Source organism: Dipodomys merriami, unplaced genomic scaffold (assembly GCF_024711535.1).
Source record: "Dipodomys merriami isolate MVZ:Mamm:240054 unplaced genomic scaffold, mDipMer1.0.p SCAF_5, whole genome shotgun sequence".
In the NCBI taxonomy this organism is placed as follows: domain Eukaryota; kingdom Metazoa; phylum Chordata; class Mammalia; order Rodentia; family Heteromyidae; genus Dipodomys; species Dipodomys merriami.
In genome coordinates, this window is record NW_027206068.1 from 80006134 (window position 1) to 80021258 (window position 15125).

The window sequence follows — 15125 nt, forward strand, 5'->3', positions numbered from 1 at the left end:
CTGGACAGACAGGGGACTGGGCAGACAGGGGACTGGGCAGACAGGGGACTGGGCAGATAGGGGACTGGGCAGACGGGGACTGGGCAGATGGGGACTGGACAGACAGGGGACTGGGCAGATAGGGGACTGGGCAGATAGGGGACTGGGCAGACAGGGGACTGGGCAGATAGGGGACTGGGCAGACGGGGACTGGGCAGACAGGGGACTGGGCAGATAGGGGACTGGGCAGATAGGGGACTGGGCAGACGGGGACTGGGCAGATGGGGACTGGGCAGATGGGGACTGGGCAGATGGGGACTGGACAGTTGGGGACTGGGCAGATGGGGACTGGATAGACAGGGGACTGGACAGACGGGGACTGGGCAGACAGGGGACTGGGCAGATGGGGACTGGGCAGACGGGGACTGGGCAGACAGGGGACTGGGCAGATGGGGACTGGACAGACGGGGACTGGGCAGACGGGCCGAGGGTGCTCACAAAGTCCTCCCCCGACCTCAGGAAGTGTCACACATGGAGTCAGAGCGCACGGTTCTCTGGGCCTCCTGAGTGGCCCAGGCCACGTCGGTGCCTCCTTGTCACACCCTTGTCACACTGTCCTCCTGCCACTGCGTCCAGTCTGAGTGTGCACTGGTGGCCTTACTTACACACCCAGTAAAGCTTCTGATGAACCGAGGTCCACACAGAAAGAATTAACCAGGAAAAAATTCAACACAAAAGACAGGATGTAGCGCAGTGGTGGAACACTTGCCCAGCTTGTCCAAACGCGCTCAGTCCTCAGCCCTGCCAACCAAAACAAGAAGCTCACTGCCGGTCAGCAGACAGGGCAGTGGAGCCAGCGGGACACCGGGCAGCTGAGCTCAGCGTGCCTCAGACCTGACTTGAAGCACAGCCCTCCCCATGGCCGCTGCCCCGCGGGCGGCTTGGCTCTTCTGGCCCAGGGGCTTGGGTTTCTCTGGCTGTCATCAGCTACCCGTGACTCTTGTGACCACACAGTCCCCAGATTCTCCCAGCAGCAAAGGGCAAAGACACATGATGCGCGGCGCTATGAGGTTCAAAGTCCTCTGAAAGAGCAAAATCAGTGAAACACACCCTCAGCCCAGTGTGTCAGGTGAACCACCGCCAGGAGTGGCTTCCTTCAGAGCTTCTGTTTTCCTGACTGTGCACTGGGAGCCCTGGCTAGGCCTCACAGTACCCAGCCGGTGTTCACGGAGGGGAGGAGACCAGAACACGTGTACAAAGAGCCTGCGAGGCAGTGTTTAGTGCAGGTTAATACATTAGACATGTTTGTGAAATCCTAAGACAAAAATAATGAGAAATGAATACCTAAAATAATTGAACACATTCATGCATTTTAATTAAAGAAAGTGTAGCTGGGCTAACAGTCAACACTTCACAGAAACAGGTAATAAGCTGGTTGAGAATATAACCAAGATTGGTTGAAAGAAAGTCCTTGAATACTAATAACCATTATGGAGGAGGTGGTGGTGTTTTTCGGCCCTGGGGCCTGAGCTCTGGGCCTGGGCCCTGTCCCTCAGCTCTTCAGCTCAAGGCTAGCGCTCTACCACTTGAGCCACAGCGCCACTTCCAGCCTTTTCTGCTTATGTGGTGCTGAGGAACCGAACCCAGGGCCTCGAGCATTCGAGGCAAGCCCTCTACCACTGAGCCACCTTCCCAGCCCCACTATGGTGTTTTTAAAAGTTGAAACAATCTGTAAAACTGTTGCTGAGACTGGCCATTTTCATAGGAGGTCTTTCTTTCAAGGAGAAACAAGTAACTTCGGGGATACAAAAGTTGTTACAGGCTCCTGCCTGTAACAGTCATCAGGAAGGAACATAATCTGATGTCAAAAGACAGTAAACCCACTGAAGCAAACGCAAAAGACACACTAAAATAAACAGAACAATCTGGGGCTAATTTCACCTATCCGCACAGAAGAAAAATCTTAAAGTATCTGGGATGCAATAAAATCATGTTAGAAGTATGTTTAGAAAAATGGAACCACACACACACACACACACACACACACATACACACACACACACACACACACACATTGAGCAGATGAGCAGGTCTCAGTATGCAAAGATGACAGGTGATTACAGTCTGCACAATTTACACGGGGCGGTGGAGACCTGTTGCTTCAGAAGACATTTGGTTACCCTCATTGGACTCTTTAGTTGGACAGAATTCTACAATCTTTCTGGGAGCTCCGTGGGGAGGACGTGAGTTCCAGGCGCCGCACCGCCACTGCCTGGGCGCGGTGCTCAGACATCACTCAGCCGCTCGGGTCATCTAAGGACTGCCCACGTCAGACCAGACACACGGGGGCAGAGCTCTCCTGGGGCATCTTCCCACCAGCACTAGGAATGTGTGAAACTGCTTCCACAGAAAATGCTTTTCAAATTTTACTGGTATAAGATAAAAATAGGAAAAAACAAGAGCTCTCAAGAAAACGGATACTGGTGGCTAGGCAAGCGCACAGCCATGAAACCAATAAAGAAAAAAGCAGAGGTGATAAAACCACAAGCTAGGTTTAACCAGGTCACATTCGGTGTAACTGCACAAGTGGCAAACTAGCTTGGCATAAGCTTTAAATGTCCAGGTCCTAAGTGTGGAAGGGAGTTAAGGACAGTTTCTCTGTGAGGAGACTCAGCTGTTAGGACAAAGAGGCAGATTACAGCCAGTAAGTCCCGGGGCTCAGGGTGAGGGCTGCGGCAGCAAGTCTGGGGCGGCTTGGTGGTGAGCGCTAAGACAGCCTGAGACCCAGCCGGCACCCGCGGGCTGTGGCAGGCCAGAGGAAGGGTGAGGTAGGCCCCCTTGGCAAGGGCAGCGAGCTGTGGTGGCTCCAGCAAATCGATGAGTTTCTTGGCAAATGTCATTTCGGTCAGAGCGATTGCAAATACATTCCGAGTGTACTAGCGTTAAGAGGGAAACACAGGTGGCCAAGTATCTGCTTTTCAAGTGCAGAAGGCCAAAGTGTAAAAGCAGAGGAAGAAGCCATTAAGTGCAAGACAAATAGAGTTTTATTTGCACAAGATGTACCTTAAACAAACTCTGAAGGCCATAGGAGAAAACACATGTGCCTCACGAAGTGAGGGAAAGCTCTGGGCATGCAAAGCAGGATAACATTCCCATTGAAAAACTGGAAAGGAAAGAAGCTGAGACCAAACAAAACTTAACAATGGCATGGGACCCTTTCAGCACCATCGCGAATCCGCAAAAGGCAAAACTAAGATAACTGTGCTTGTTCATGAGTGGATAACTGGCAATAAACAAAATGTTATGTTGTTGGGTGCCATGGCCTTGGTCTTGGTCTCTAATCCCTCCCCACACGTTGAATCCATAACTTTAAGACGCCAGGGTTAGGAGGTAGCGCTGAGGGAGCAGGCCACGTCCCGAGCAAGCTGCTACTGAGGACTGGTGCCTTTCTAAAGGAGGCCCCACCCTGCACGAGAGGCAGCAGCTGTCTGAGCAGGAACCCCAGAAACCGAGTCTGCCAGTGCCGGAGAACAGGGAGAAATCGACTTCGTCGTTTGCAAGACGCCAGGCTGATGTGTTTTGTTATAGCAGCCTGGACCAAGATCATATCCTCATAGGTCATTCTTTTGTTTTTGTTTTTGTTTTGTTTTGTTTTTGTCATTTCTTTTTTGATACTGGGGATTGAACCCAGGATGTTACACTTGCTAGGCAAGCGCTTTGCCACTGAGCTACATCCTAGCCCCCAGGTCGTTCTTATGATGAGAATTCCACAAGAAGTTTTCCTTAAGCAAACAGAAAGAGACAAAAAGATATGTAGGAAAGCTTTCAGCTTGTTACTTTTCCCTATTGGGTAGACATTTGTGATGTCCCTGGAGCACTGGGAAGACAGGTACTGGAGTAGATAGGGCTTCTGTATGGGGACACAGCCGGCTTATTTCCAGTAGCTCAGCTTCAGGCGTAAGACATGCTTTCATTTAATTCAGGCACACTCCATGATAGCTGGAATTCTACAGGTGGCCTTTGCAGATCCTGTGTCAAGTTTAGGGCTCTTCCTTATCCCTGCTAGCGAACAGTGACACTCAGGCTGGACTTACTTTGCTTTTGACCCAATGCCCCAGCCAGCTCTGGAAGCCTGGTAAAGGCCCTGCAGCTGTGAGCCTGTGAGCGGAGCGGTGCATTTGACTCCTGCACACCTCGTGTGGGCTGCCAGGCTCTGCCCGGAGCTGGGAAGGTATCTGATGTCTTGTGTCTTGGATACTACTTCTGGGTGGTAAGTCAAAATTAATATATAAAAGAGCTCTATTAATTGTCTTAGTAAACAAGAAGTAGACACGTAAGTTAGAATTCCTAGAACTCTCAGAGAAACAGGAATTAACCCAGATGTTTTTCAAATTCCAAGCTGGGTAATCTTTTGGTAAACAGGAATATTGTATACAAGAATCAAAAGACATACCACCATCTCCTATAATATAGACATGCAACTCTTATTGCTAACCATGTTCCAAAATTTCTTAACAAGAAAATGAAAAACAAGGGGATTAAGGTGATGTAAATCCAAAGACAAAATACGGACGCACTACTTGTTGAGCAGAAGTGTATCTACTTTTGGGTAGAAGACTGAAGCATCCTCAGAGGATTATTATACATATCCTGCTCCACTCCTAAAGCCAGAGCCAACATGACAATCTACAGAAGGCTGTAGAAACGAATCTGCACATTTAGAAAGATGGGTGTGGGAGAGAGTGCGGCACACAGCATGACAGAGACAATCTTATGTGGTCAAGTGGCTGAAGAACCAGGGCTTGAAAAATAGCACACTCAAACAAAACCAGAATTTGTTCTCAGTTAAAAGGGCAGAGTGCTGATGTGCTCTTTCCTTTTTTCTTTCTCTCTCCTCCCTCCCTCCCTCCCTCCCTCCTTCCTTTTTCCCTCCCTCCCTCCCTCCCTCCCTCCCTCCCTCCCTCCCTCCCTCCCTTCATTTTTCTTTTTGGATTGGTGTTGGGAATGGAACTCAGGCCCTCAAGCATGCTAGCCAAGTGCCCTACCATTGAGGCAAAGCTCCAGAAGACTTGATCTGCTCCTGACTAGCGATTCTGAGAACTAGACCTGGCGGTTCATGCATGTAACCCCAGCAGACCTTGAGTTCCAGGCCAGTTTGGGCTACATTGCAAGGTCTTGTCTCAAGAGAACAAAACAGCGAAGAAAAGAAACATTTTGAAAAGGTTTTTCCTTTTGCGTAATGAAATAAAGATTCTATGTTTTATTAAAATAACTTCCTGTGTTTCCGTCCTTCCATTGCTTGCATTCTATTATGGAACTAACATAACTTTTTGGATCCGCGTTTGAGACTTTTCTCACTTCTTTAGATGGGCAATTCCCTTTGATTCTATTTAGTCAAGTTTTTAAATATTTTGATAAATGTTTCCGAATCTACTTCTAATGAAGTCTCTGATGTCTAATGAACTTAGGAATTCTAGAGGACTCCTAGCAAGTGTGAAAGGTTTGCACTCTGTCCTTATCAAGAGCTGCTTGTGTCAGATGGAGAGACCAGCCTGAGGGCCATGCTTGTGACAAAGGTGCTGCGGTCCCAGTGATACCTCAACACCCTAACAAACTCCCATCAGAACCAAAGCACTGCTGTCTAAATCCCTGGTGCTTTACAGTCATTCTCTTAATCTGATGCTGTTCTGACAGTTTTTTTTTTTTTTTTTTGCAAGTGCTATGCCATGCAAGAAGGTCCCTGGAAAACACTGATGTGGGCAGCTTTCTGCAAGGTCATGACCTTGGGCTAGGAGAAGATTCCAGACTTAATCAAACTGAGCCATTCACAAAACTGCCCACCCGAGGCCCAGTGCACCAGAGCAGCCTCCATGCACTGAGAGCTCTGGAGCAGGGCTGTAATTTTTATGACTTTTTGTTTGAAACTTGATTGGTTCTTTGATGTTTTGTTTTACAGATCTGAAGAACTCATGTTTACTTTTCAAGTGAGTTTTCTGTAACTCATAGCAATTTGGTAAAATATTCTCTGGGAAACAAAAGCCCTGCAGAATTCAGAAGCTCTTCTTGTGTGTTCTACATTTTAAGGCATGTAGGACTTTATGTAAGTGGCAAAAAGACCTGTTCTGGAAGAGGACACAACTGTGGGTCCTTCTGCACTCCCTGCCGCCAGAGAGTCTGAAAGAGCCACGACGGACTTCCTGGAGCCAGGAACCCTCAGGTGTTGTGGGACCTGGGGCTGGGGGTCGTACCTGAGGCGGTGGACAGTGGCCTTGCCCCAGCTCTGTGTTTAGGGAGCCTGCCCTCCTTCTGCGGACCCGGCAGTCCTACAGTACGTGGCCGTGGTTTGGCAGTAATAAAACGAGCACAGAGAGAAAAGCTGTGTTTCAGGGGAAGACTGCAAGGGGCCGCTCAGGATTATGTCCTGCCCAGTGTCTCTGAACGTTACTGCACTTCAAAACTGTTTTTCCCCAATGTCACACCATGATTTCTCAAAATAATGTTTTCAGTTTTGTTCCACTTTCTGGTTTGAAATCACTGTCCTGTCCTCAAGGCCTGTGAGTTAAAGCTGAAAGAGTTGCCATACACTTCAGAGAAACCATCACAGTGCTGTGTGGCCATGAAAGAGCGCCTGGAGACCTTCCAGAACATTCCCAGTGCAGCCGGGAGGGCTGCCGGCTGGAGCCCCCCCCACCCCCCCATGGAAAGACGTCCAAAGCTCAGAGCCAGAAACCCCAGCTGGATTTCTCTGAACTGAGAACTCCAGTCTGTAACTCGTTCTGTGCGTCTTTGCTTTTGGTTTTGTTTCCAGAGAACACTTTTATTAAGTCAGTTTCTTGCACCACACTGAAGTCAAACTTGGGTGGGAGCTCCCAGAACACTGCACCTAAAATGGACACCAGGTTCTCCATCTGAACTGAACATGGCATGGTTATACCACCAGGCACAGGTATCATGTTCACAGCTACTTCCACCAGATCTAAGAAGGTTTCTAAAGGAGAGCCGTGAGCCTAACACCTTAGAACTAGGAGCCTTTATCGGAAAAAACAACAACGAAGGAACAAAAGATGACCTGAACGATCTTATCTACTGCAGAGTCTACAAAGACAGCACGAGTCTGGGCTCCTTAGCCAAATTTACATGAGATGACCAAATAGGCACACGCACTTTGCTAAGCAAGGAGCATGTTAGATTGCATGTGCTCAAGCAATCTCAGGAAAGTTAAGACCCAGGCATTCATTTTCCAGGAAAATGCAAACTGGCTTGGAAAACTAAAATCTGAATCTGAGACCTGCGTGGACTTTCTAGACGGCATCTTGAGCACCATGCTTCGGGCATTCTTCAGACCTGGTGTGTGGCTCCTGAGGTGATTCTTACTCCCTCTGTGTGCTGGACTTGCCCGAACCTACTGGGGTTCTGATTCTGATCTTGGATGTCCCCCGGGGAAGGAGCCTGTGGTGACCAAATGGCCGGAGGCATTCTCAGATAACAGAGGGGACCTTGTCAGCTCAGCCTGAAGGCCAGTGCTGGCCCTGGCTGCCTTGCGCTGACCGCATGTGGGTGAAGCCAGTGCTGGCCCTGGCTGCCTTGCGCTGACCGCATGTGTGAGGCCAGTGCTGGCCCTGCCTGCCTTGCGCTGACCGCATGTGCGCGAGGCCAGTGCTGGCCCTGCCTGCCTTGCGCTGACCGCATGTGCGCGAGGCCAGTGCTGGCCCTGCCTGCCTTGCGCTGACCGCATGTGCGCGAGGCCAGTGCTGGCCCTGGCTGCCTTGCGCTGACCGCATGTGCGCGAGGCCAGTGCTGGCCCTGGCTGCCTTGCGCTGACCGCATGTGTGTGAGGCCAGTGCTGGCCTTGCCTGCCTTGCGCTGACCGCATGTGTGTGAGGCCAGTGCTGGCCCTGGCTGCCTTGCGCTGACCGCATGTGTGAGGCCAGTGCTGGCCCTGGCTGCCTTGCGCTGACCGCATGTGTGTGAGGCCAGTGCTGGCCCTGGCTGCCTTGCGCTGACCGCATGTGTGAGGCCAGTGCTGGCCCTGGCTGCCTTGCGCTGACTGCATGTGCGTGAACCTCACAGGCTGTCTTCCGGGGTGCCGAGGCAGTGGGAACTTGGGTCTGATTAGCACGGCAGGGCATGGCGCCGACGCGTGTGGAGGGACTCTGTCATGGGATGTACAGTTTGCTTTTTTCCTGTAGTCCAAATAACTGTTCACTTTCATTTCACAAAAAGACGTTATACCTTTCCATACAGTGTGCTCAGAAATTTCCTCAGGGAAAATTTACTCTGGACAAAGTGTTCTTTAAAGAGGAAACAGCCTTCGGATGTAGCTCGGTGGTGTCTGCCTGCTGCAGGCAGAGGCCTTAGGTTTTATCCGTGGTATTGGGGCAGAAAAGGCCCAAGAATCTTTATGTGTGCTTAAAGGCTATTTGTATTGTCAGGGGGGATGGTGAATGTCTGGTGACTAGCAGAAGGTGCTGAGTTTGAGGCCATCCTACACGGCATGATGCTGTCTCATAAAACCCAACCCAAACCAAAAAGGGTAAGAAATACCTTTTAGAAAAAAAGCCTACAACCGTCCCTGTGGTCTGGTGGTTTCCAACATGCTGCGTGGCCACAGAGACCCCCCCTCCCCACGCTAACAGTCCCTGTGCCGCTGCCAGGAAGGAGCTGGAGGCCTGGCCTGGGTGTTGGCTATGTGGACGCATCCCAGATCTCCCCGAAGCCCGCAGGGCCTGCTCCGAGAGCCCCAGGGTGGGAGGGGCTTCTGTCCCTTGCACAAAATGGCCCCAGCTTCGCATGAAGTGGTGCTGTTCTTCCATATGCTTCAAATCATCTCTAGATGACTCAAAAGCCCTAACCATGTAAATGCCAGGGGTACTCTCTGCTATATCGGCACACTGTGTTGTTACGACAAGTACAAAAGTCTGGCTGCTCCACCGAGGGGCAGCCAGCACAGGCCTGACGCAGCACTGGCTACTTGTTCAGCTCTGAGGCTGGCTGGTCCTGGCGGGGGAGGCCACTCTCTACAGAGCACCATGAACGTCTACTTTTCACAAAGGGACTCCTCAGGGTTGAAGGTGATGCTGTGAATGTCTCCCCACAGCAGCTGTGGAAGTCTAGAGTCTGCGGTGAAGAACCAACCACTCCTTCACAAATGAGAGGGCTGATGCCCAGACCCAAGGAGGGGCCCTGGGGCAGCTGCCAGCTGGACCTCCAGCTCCTCCCTGCCCGGAACTCCTCCCTGCCTCGGGCTCCTCCCTGCCCCGGGCTCCTCCCTGACCCGGGGCTCCTCCCTGCCTTGGGCTCCTCCCTGAAGCTCCTCCCTGCCCCAGCTCCTCCCTGCCCCGGGCTCCTCCCTGCCTCGGGCTCCTCCCTGACCCGGGGCTCCTCCCTGCCTTGGGCTCCTCCCTGCCTTAGGCTCCTCCCTGAAGCTCCTCCCTGCCCCGGGCTCTTCTCCCAGGAGGTAGTAGTGAAGCTGTACAATGGCAGCCAGGGCTGGAGTGGGGCCACACTTGAGTTTCCACCTGTTGCTGCAAGAGGAGTCTCCCACGCAGGGACAAGGTCTGCCTGTCTTTGGAGGCCGTGGAGGAGAAGTCCTGATGGAAGGAAGCCGCTATCTCTTATATCCGAGTCCCTTGTTCATTCTGTGCACAGAGCACAGCAGCAGCACCTCTGCTGGCCCGGGAAGAAGCACCTCCTTCAGTCTCAGACCCTCTGGTCTCCCCTCCTCCCCAGCTGAGGAAGGGACTGGACACTGGATCCAGGTGGGCCTGGCCCCAGGGGACGCGCATAGGGTGCAGGCCAGAGGCCACCCAGCAAGTCCCGGCTGGGCCGCCAGGAGCCTGTCCCCTGGGGTCCTGGCTTCTACTGGGAAGCTCTCCTGGGACATAGAGCGGCCTTGTCCTCAAATGGACGTGGCCTCTGGCTCAGGACAAAGCCCTTCCTCAGCCATGGCCTCCCTTGGGGACATCGTGGCCTCTCCTGAGACAGACACGGCCTCTGCCCTGTCCTTCCTGAAGACTCAGCGCTACTGAGAGCAAACCCTTCCTGGGCACAGCTCCCCTGGGGCGCGCATATGTGGAGACCTGGCTTCTGAGCACAGCCTGTTCTGGGACACAGCTCCCCTGGGGTCAGTCTGTCCCGGGACACGGTCCCCTTGGGATGCACCTCTCTGGCAACCTGGCCTCTTGGGGTGGCAGACACACCTCAAGAAGGGCAGGGACGCTAGGACAGGACTGCCACTGTGAGTGGAGCCTATTTTGGCGGAAAGGTCACTGCATGGCCACATCGGCCCACAGGGCACGTGAGGGTGAGCCACAGTCTCGATGCTGAAGTCAAGAATGAGCAAGGGCTGCCAGGCGGTGAGCCTGGGTTTGGGCTCCAGGAAGCTCCCTGGCCAAGGCCCCCGTGGCGGGGACCATCAGATACATCATTTTCTAGATTGTACCGTTCCAACCTCAGTTCCTCTCCTCTCCTCTGGACCGTCAGCCTCTGGTCTCCCTGTGCCTGAAGAGACGTCTCCAGTGCTTTATTGCAGAGCATTAGTTGGAAGACAGTTAAGGCCAAGTGGGCTTAAGCATGGCTAATCACTGTGTCTGGTTTCTGGAAGCCATTTGTGGATCACGGTTCTGTCTGTGAACTCGAGTTCAGCCTCAGGACTTTGGAGAGCAGCCACGGGTGCAGCTCCATCTTTAGCACAGGTCCTGTCCATTCTGTCCACACTGTCAAGATGTCCTTCCACGCTGACCTTGCTCTCCCTGACCCAAGCACCCCTTTCCTCAACATCAAAGGCTGGCGTCAGGTCACCACACATGGTCCTGGATGCCAGGAACCGCAGGGGACCACAGCCCTCCCATAAGATACAGAGATGCTGCCCGGACCTCGGCCCAGAGGACACTGCCAGTGCCACACACACAGCAGAGTTCCCATGGTGTCTGACGCCTGGGGTGCTTGTCCTACTGGGACACCAGACCTGGCCAAGTCCAGCAGGCTGTGATCATGGGCAGGGGACAGACAGACACGCAGCACCCCACTGTTCAGGAGGGGAGACCAGGCACACACACTGCTCACCAATGGAGACCAGACACACACACCACTCACACAGCTCACCAATGGAGACCAGACACACACAACGCTCACACTGCTCACCAATGGAGACCAGACACAACACACACTGCTCACCAATGGAGACCAGATATACACAACGCTCACACTGCTCACCAATGGAGACCAAACACAACACACACTGCTCACCAATGGAGACCAGACACACACACCACTCACACTGCTCACCAATGGAGACAGACACACCGCTCACATTGCTCACCAATGGAGACCAGATACACTGCTCACACAGCTCACCAATGGAGACCAGACACACACACCACTCACACTGCTCCCCAATGGAGACCAGACACACACAACACTCACACTGCTCACCAATGGAGACCAGACACACACAACACTCACACTGCTCACCAATGGAGACCAGACACACACACCGCTCACACTGCTCACCAATGGAGACCAGACACACACAACACTCACACTGCTCCCCAATGGAGACCAGATACACTGCTCACACTGCTCACCAATGGAGACCAGACACACACACCACTCACACTGCTCCCCAATGGAGACCAGACACACACAACACTCACACTGCTCCCCAATGGAGACCAGACACACACAACACTCACACTGCTCCCCAATGGAGACCAGACACACACAACGCTCACACTGCTCACCAATGGAGACCAGACATACACAACACTCACACTGCTCACCAATGGAGACCAGACACACACAACACTCACACTGCTCACCAATGGAGACCAGACACACACACCACTCTCACTGCTCACCAATGGAGACCAGACACACACAACACTCGCATTGCTCACCAATGGAGACCAGATATACACAACGTTCACACTGCTCACCAATGGAGACCAGACACACACACCACTCACACTGCTCACCAATGGAGACCAGATACACTGTTCACACTGCTCACCAATGGAGACCAGACACACACTGCACTCATACTGCTCACCAATGGAGACCAGATACACACACCACTCACACTGCTCACCAATGGAGACCAGATACACTGCTCACACTGCTCACCAATGGAGACCAGACACACACACCACTCATACTGCTCACCAATGGAGACCAGACACACACCACTCACACTGCTCACCAATGGAGACCAGACACACACAACACTCACACTGCTCCCCAATGGAGACCAGATACACACAACACTCACACTGCTCACCAATGGAGACCAGAAATACACAACACTCACACTGCTCACCAGTGGAGACCAGACACACACCACTCACACTGCTCACCAATGGAGACCAGATACACCACTCACACTGCTCACCAATGGAGACCAGATGCCCACACAGGTCACACCACACATGGCTGGGGACCAAGCACACACACTGCGAATAGTCTGGCATGGGTTTGGCAGGGAAGCAAGCTGTAGGAAGAGTGGCTACAGTGGAGAGATGCTGCAGGAGAGAGTGTAAATATTTTGGGAATATGGCATAATATGGAAGAAATGCGTCCACTTGACACATGGAGGGCTGAAATGCCAAACAGCCTGGGGCTAAATTTAGCAGAGCGTTCTTTTCTTAAGAACTAGGCAGGCACGGTCTTCACAGGGCCAGAGTGGCCTCTGTGCGGGTCCCAGCAAGGCCAGAGTCGCCCGCACCTCTAACGGGAGCAGAGGCAGGGGTGAGCTCTGTGCGCCTTTGTGTCTTCCAGTCACTGGGCGGCTGCTGGTCCTTGAGCGTAGATTGGAGACATTTGGGCGTGGGAGGAGCTGTGCAGAACTGGGCAGCAGCCTGAACAAGGACCCTCACTCAAAGTCCTACCTGTCGCCTTTTGATTCCGCCATCTGCAGCCAGCTATGGCTTTGTGGAAGCTAGGGTTTTCCTTGGATTAAACTAGGTTTGCAGTCAATAATGATTGTATGTGTAACACCCATGGCAGAATTTGATCTGTGGGAGTGGGAAGTCAATACCTGTAAGTCTGGGAAGGGTGAGCCGATGAGTGATCGTGGATTGCTAGGGGCCGGTGACAAGGGGCATCTCCTGGCTGCTGTCCTGGGCTCACCCCGGGGCCCAGCCTGAACAGCACGCGTCCACCGAGTGCCCACCCTGAGCCATCTCTCTCAGAGCCTCTGGGAACACACCACAGATTCTGCCTTTTCCTCTTGCAATGCGTCCTTAAAATAACCCAGGATCAAAGTATTCAGGAAGCAGAAAGTACAGTCAGGAAGGAAAATCCTTTTGGTTTGGGGGCATCATTTCTGCGGCTTTCTCACATTAAAGTATTTTACTTCCTAATCCATTATCAGGGAATGTACATTACGCCCTCTGAGGTGTTTCAGAAGACACAGGCTTTCCAAGTTAGACAGGAAGGCTAGTTAGCAGTCATGCAGCAGGACGCAGTTTCAGGCCCAGTTTCAGACCTAAGGGAAGCTGAGGAAATGAGGGGCCACCGGGCAGTGAGCCGGTGCTGCGCTGCTGGGACCGTTTCTGCGTCCCCACCATTCCTTATGACTGGAGGGAACCAGCGTCTCCATGCCTTCATGAGAAGATACAGGAGGAGTGAGCACACCGTGAGCACCGGACTTGTGTGTCCCCAGAGAGCCACACGCCCGTGTTGGCTGGGCCTTGGGCACTGCTCAGCACCAAATGTTTGCCGGTTCACATCTGGTGCCAACATGAAATGAAGCCCAGGTGGCAGGTGTTCCCCACCGGCTTCAAAACTCCTGACGGCCTGGTCTGGCCTAGCCTGACTGCAGCCCACGCTGCAGAGAGCCAGCCCACGAGGACTGCCCCTGAGGGCACCTCGCTCCTGGCCAGCATCCTGCGGGGGTCAGAACTCAGGGTCCTCAGAGCAGAGCCTAGGAACCCCTCTTTCTGCAGAAACAACCCTTCTGAGACACCAGACCAGACACCAGCACCACTGCACACACAGCCTGAGCCACCAGACCAGACACCAGCCCCACTGCACACACAGCCTGAGCCACCAGACCAGACACCAGCCCCACTGCACATACAGCCTGACACACCAGACCAGACACCAGCTCCACTGCACACACAGCCTGAGCCACCAGACCAGACACCAGCACCACTGCACACACAGCCTGACACACCAGATGAGACACCAGCACTACTGTACCACACAGCCTGACACACCAGACCAGACACCAGCACCACTGCACACACAGCCTGACACACCAGACCAGACAGCAGCACTACTGTACCACACAGCCTGACACACCAGACCAGACACCAGCACCACTGCACACACAGCCTGACACACCAGATGAGACACCAGCACTACTGTACCACACAGCCTGACACACCAGACCAGACACCAGCACCACTGCACACACAGCCTGACACACCAGACCAGACACCAGCACCACTGCACACACAGCCTGACACACCAGATGAGACACCAGCACTACTGTACCACACAGCCTGACACACCAGACCAGACACCAGCACCACTGCACACACAGCCTGAGCCACCAGACCAGACACCAGCTCCGTTGCCCACACAGCCTGAGACGAGACACTACAGCCCAGTGCTCTAGACAGCAAACCCAGCTTTTGAGCCTGAAAAGATGCCCTGGTGTTGGCCATGTCTGTCACCATCTCAGGGAGAAGAAAGGTTGCTGCTTCCCTGGAGCCCACACTTAGAACAGGACAAGAAGGCATCAGGGAGGCTGCCTGGAGGCAGTGTGGCCGTGTACAGGTGTCTACCATCAGCAAAGACGGTTTGCTTCTCTGTGAGTTCTCTGAAGTTACTGAGAATCGGTGAGTCCCGAACGTGAGTAGCAGAGCAGAGCAGAGGCGTGGCCGGAGCACAGGGCCCGCTGTGGCGGGGGTCTGGCTTCGCCTGGGAACCTACCTTACTGTCATCCTCTGGGTCGTTGTAGCCGCATGCGTCCATGAAATCTGGGAACGTGTCTGACCACCCGTCACTCGTGCAGTTTTTGCTTATGTTTCCTGGAAAGTAAAGCTCAGATGTTGTATCTGCAGGGTCTCAGTAGAGACAATGCTACGTCTGTCTGGAGACTGTCGTCTTAATGGGACTGCTCACAGGAGATGCTGCCTCTC

The 15125-nt window shown here is 53.1% G+C and overlaps 1 protein-coding gene across 1 annotated transcript in view; it reads right to left on the minus strand.

Annotated features, from left to right (window-relative positions):
* Vipr2 (vasoactive intestinal peptide receptor 2) overlaps positions 1–15125 on the minus strand; it is a 64828-nt gene that overhangs the window by 20544 nt on the left and 29159 nt on the right. The window contains exon 4 of the mRNA XM_069997213.1: positions 14917–15014. Coding sequence (XP_069853314.1) covers positions 14917–15014 — 98 coding nt within the window. The remainder of the gene's footprint in view (positions 1–14916; positions 15015–15125) is intronic.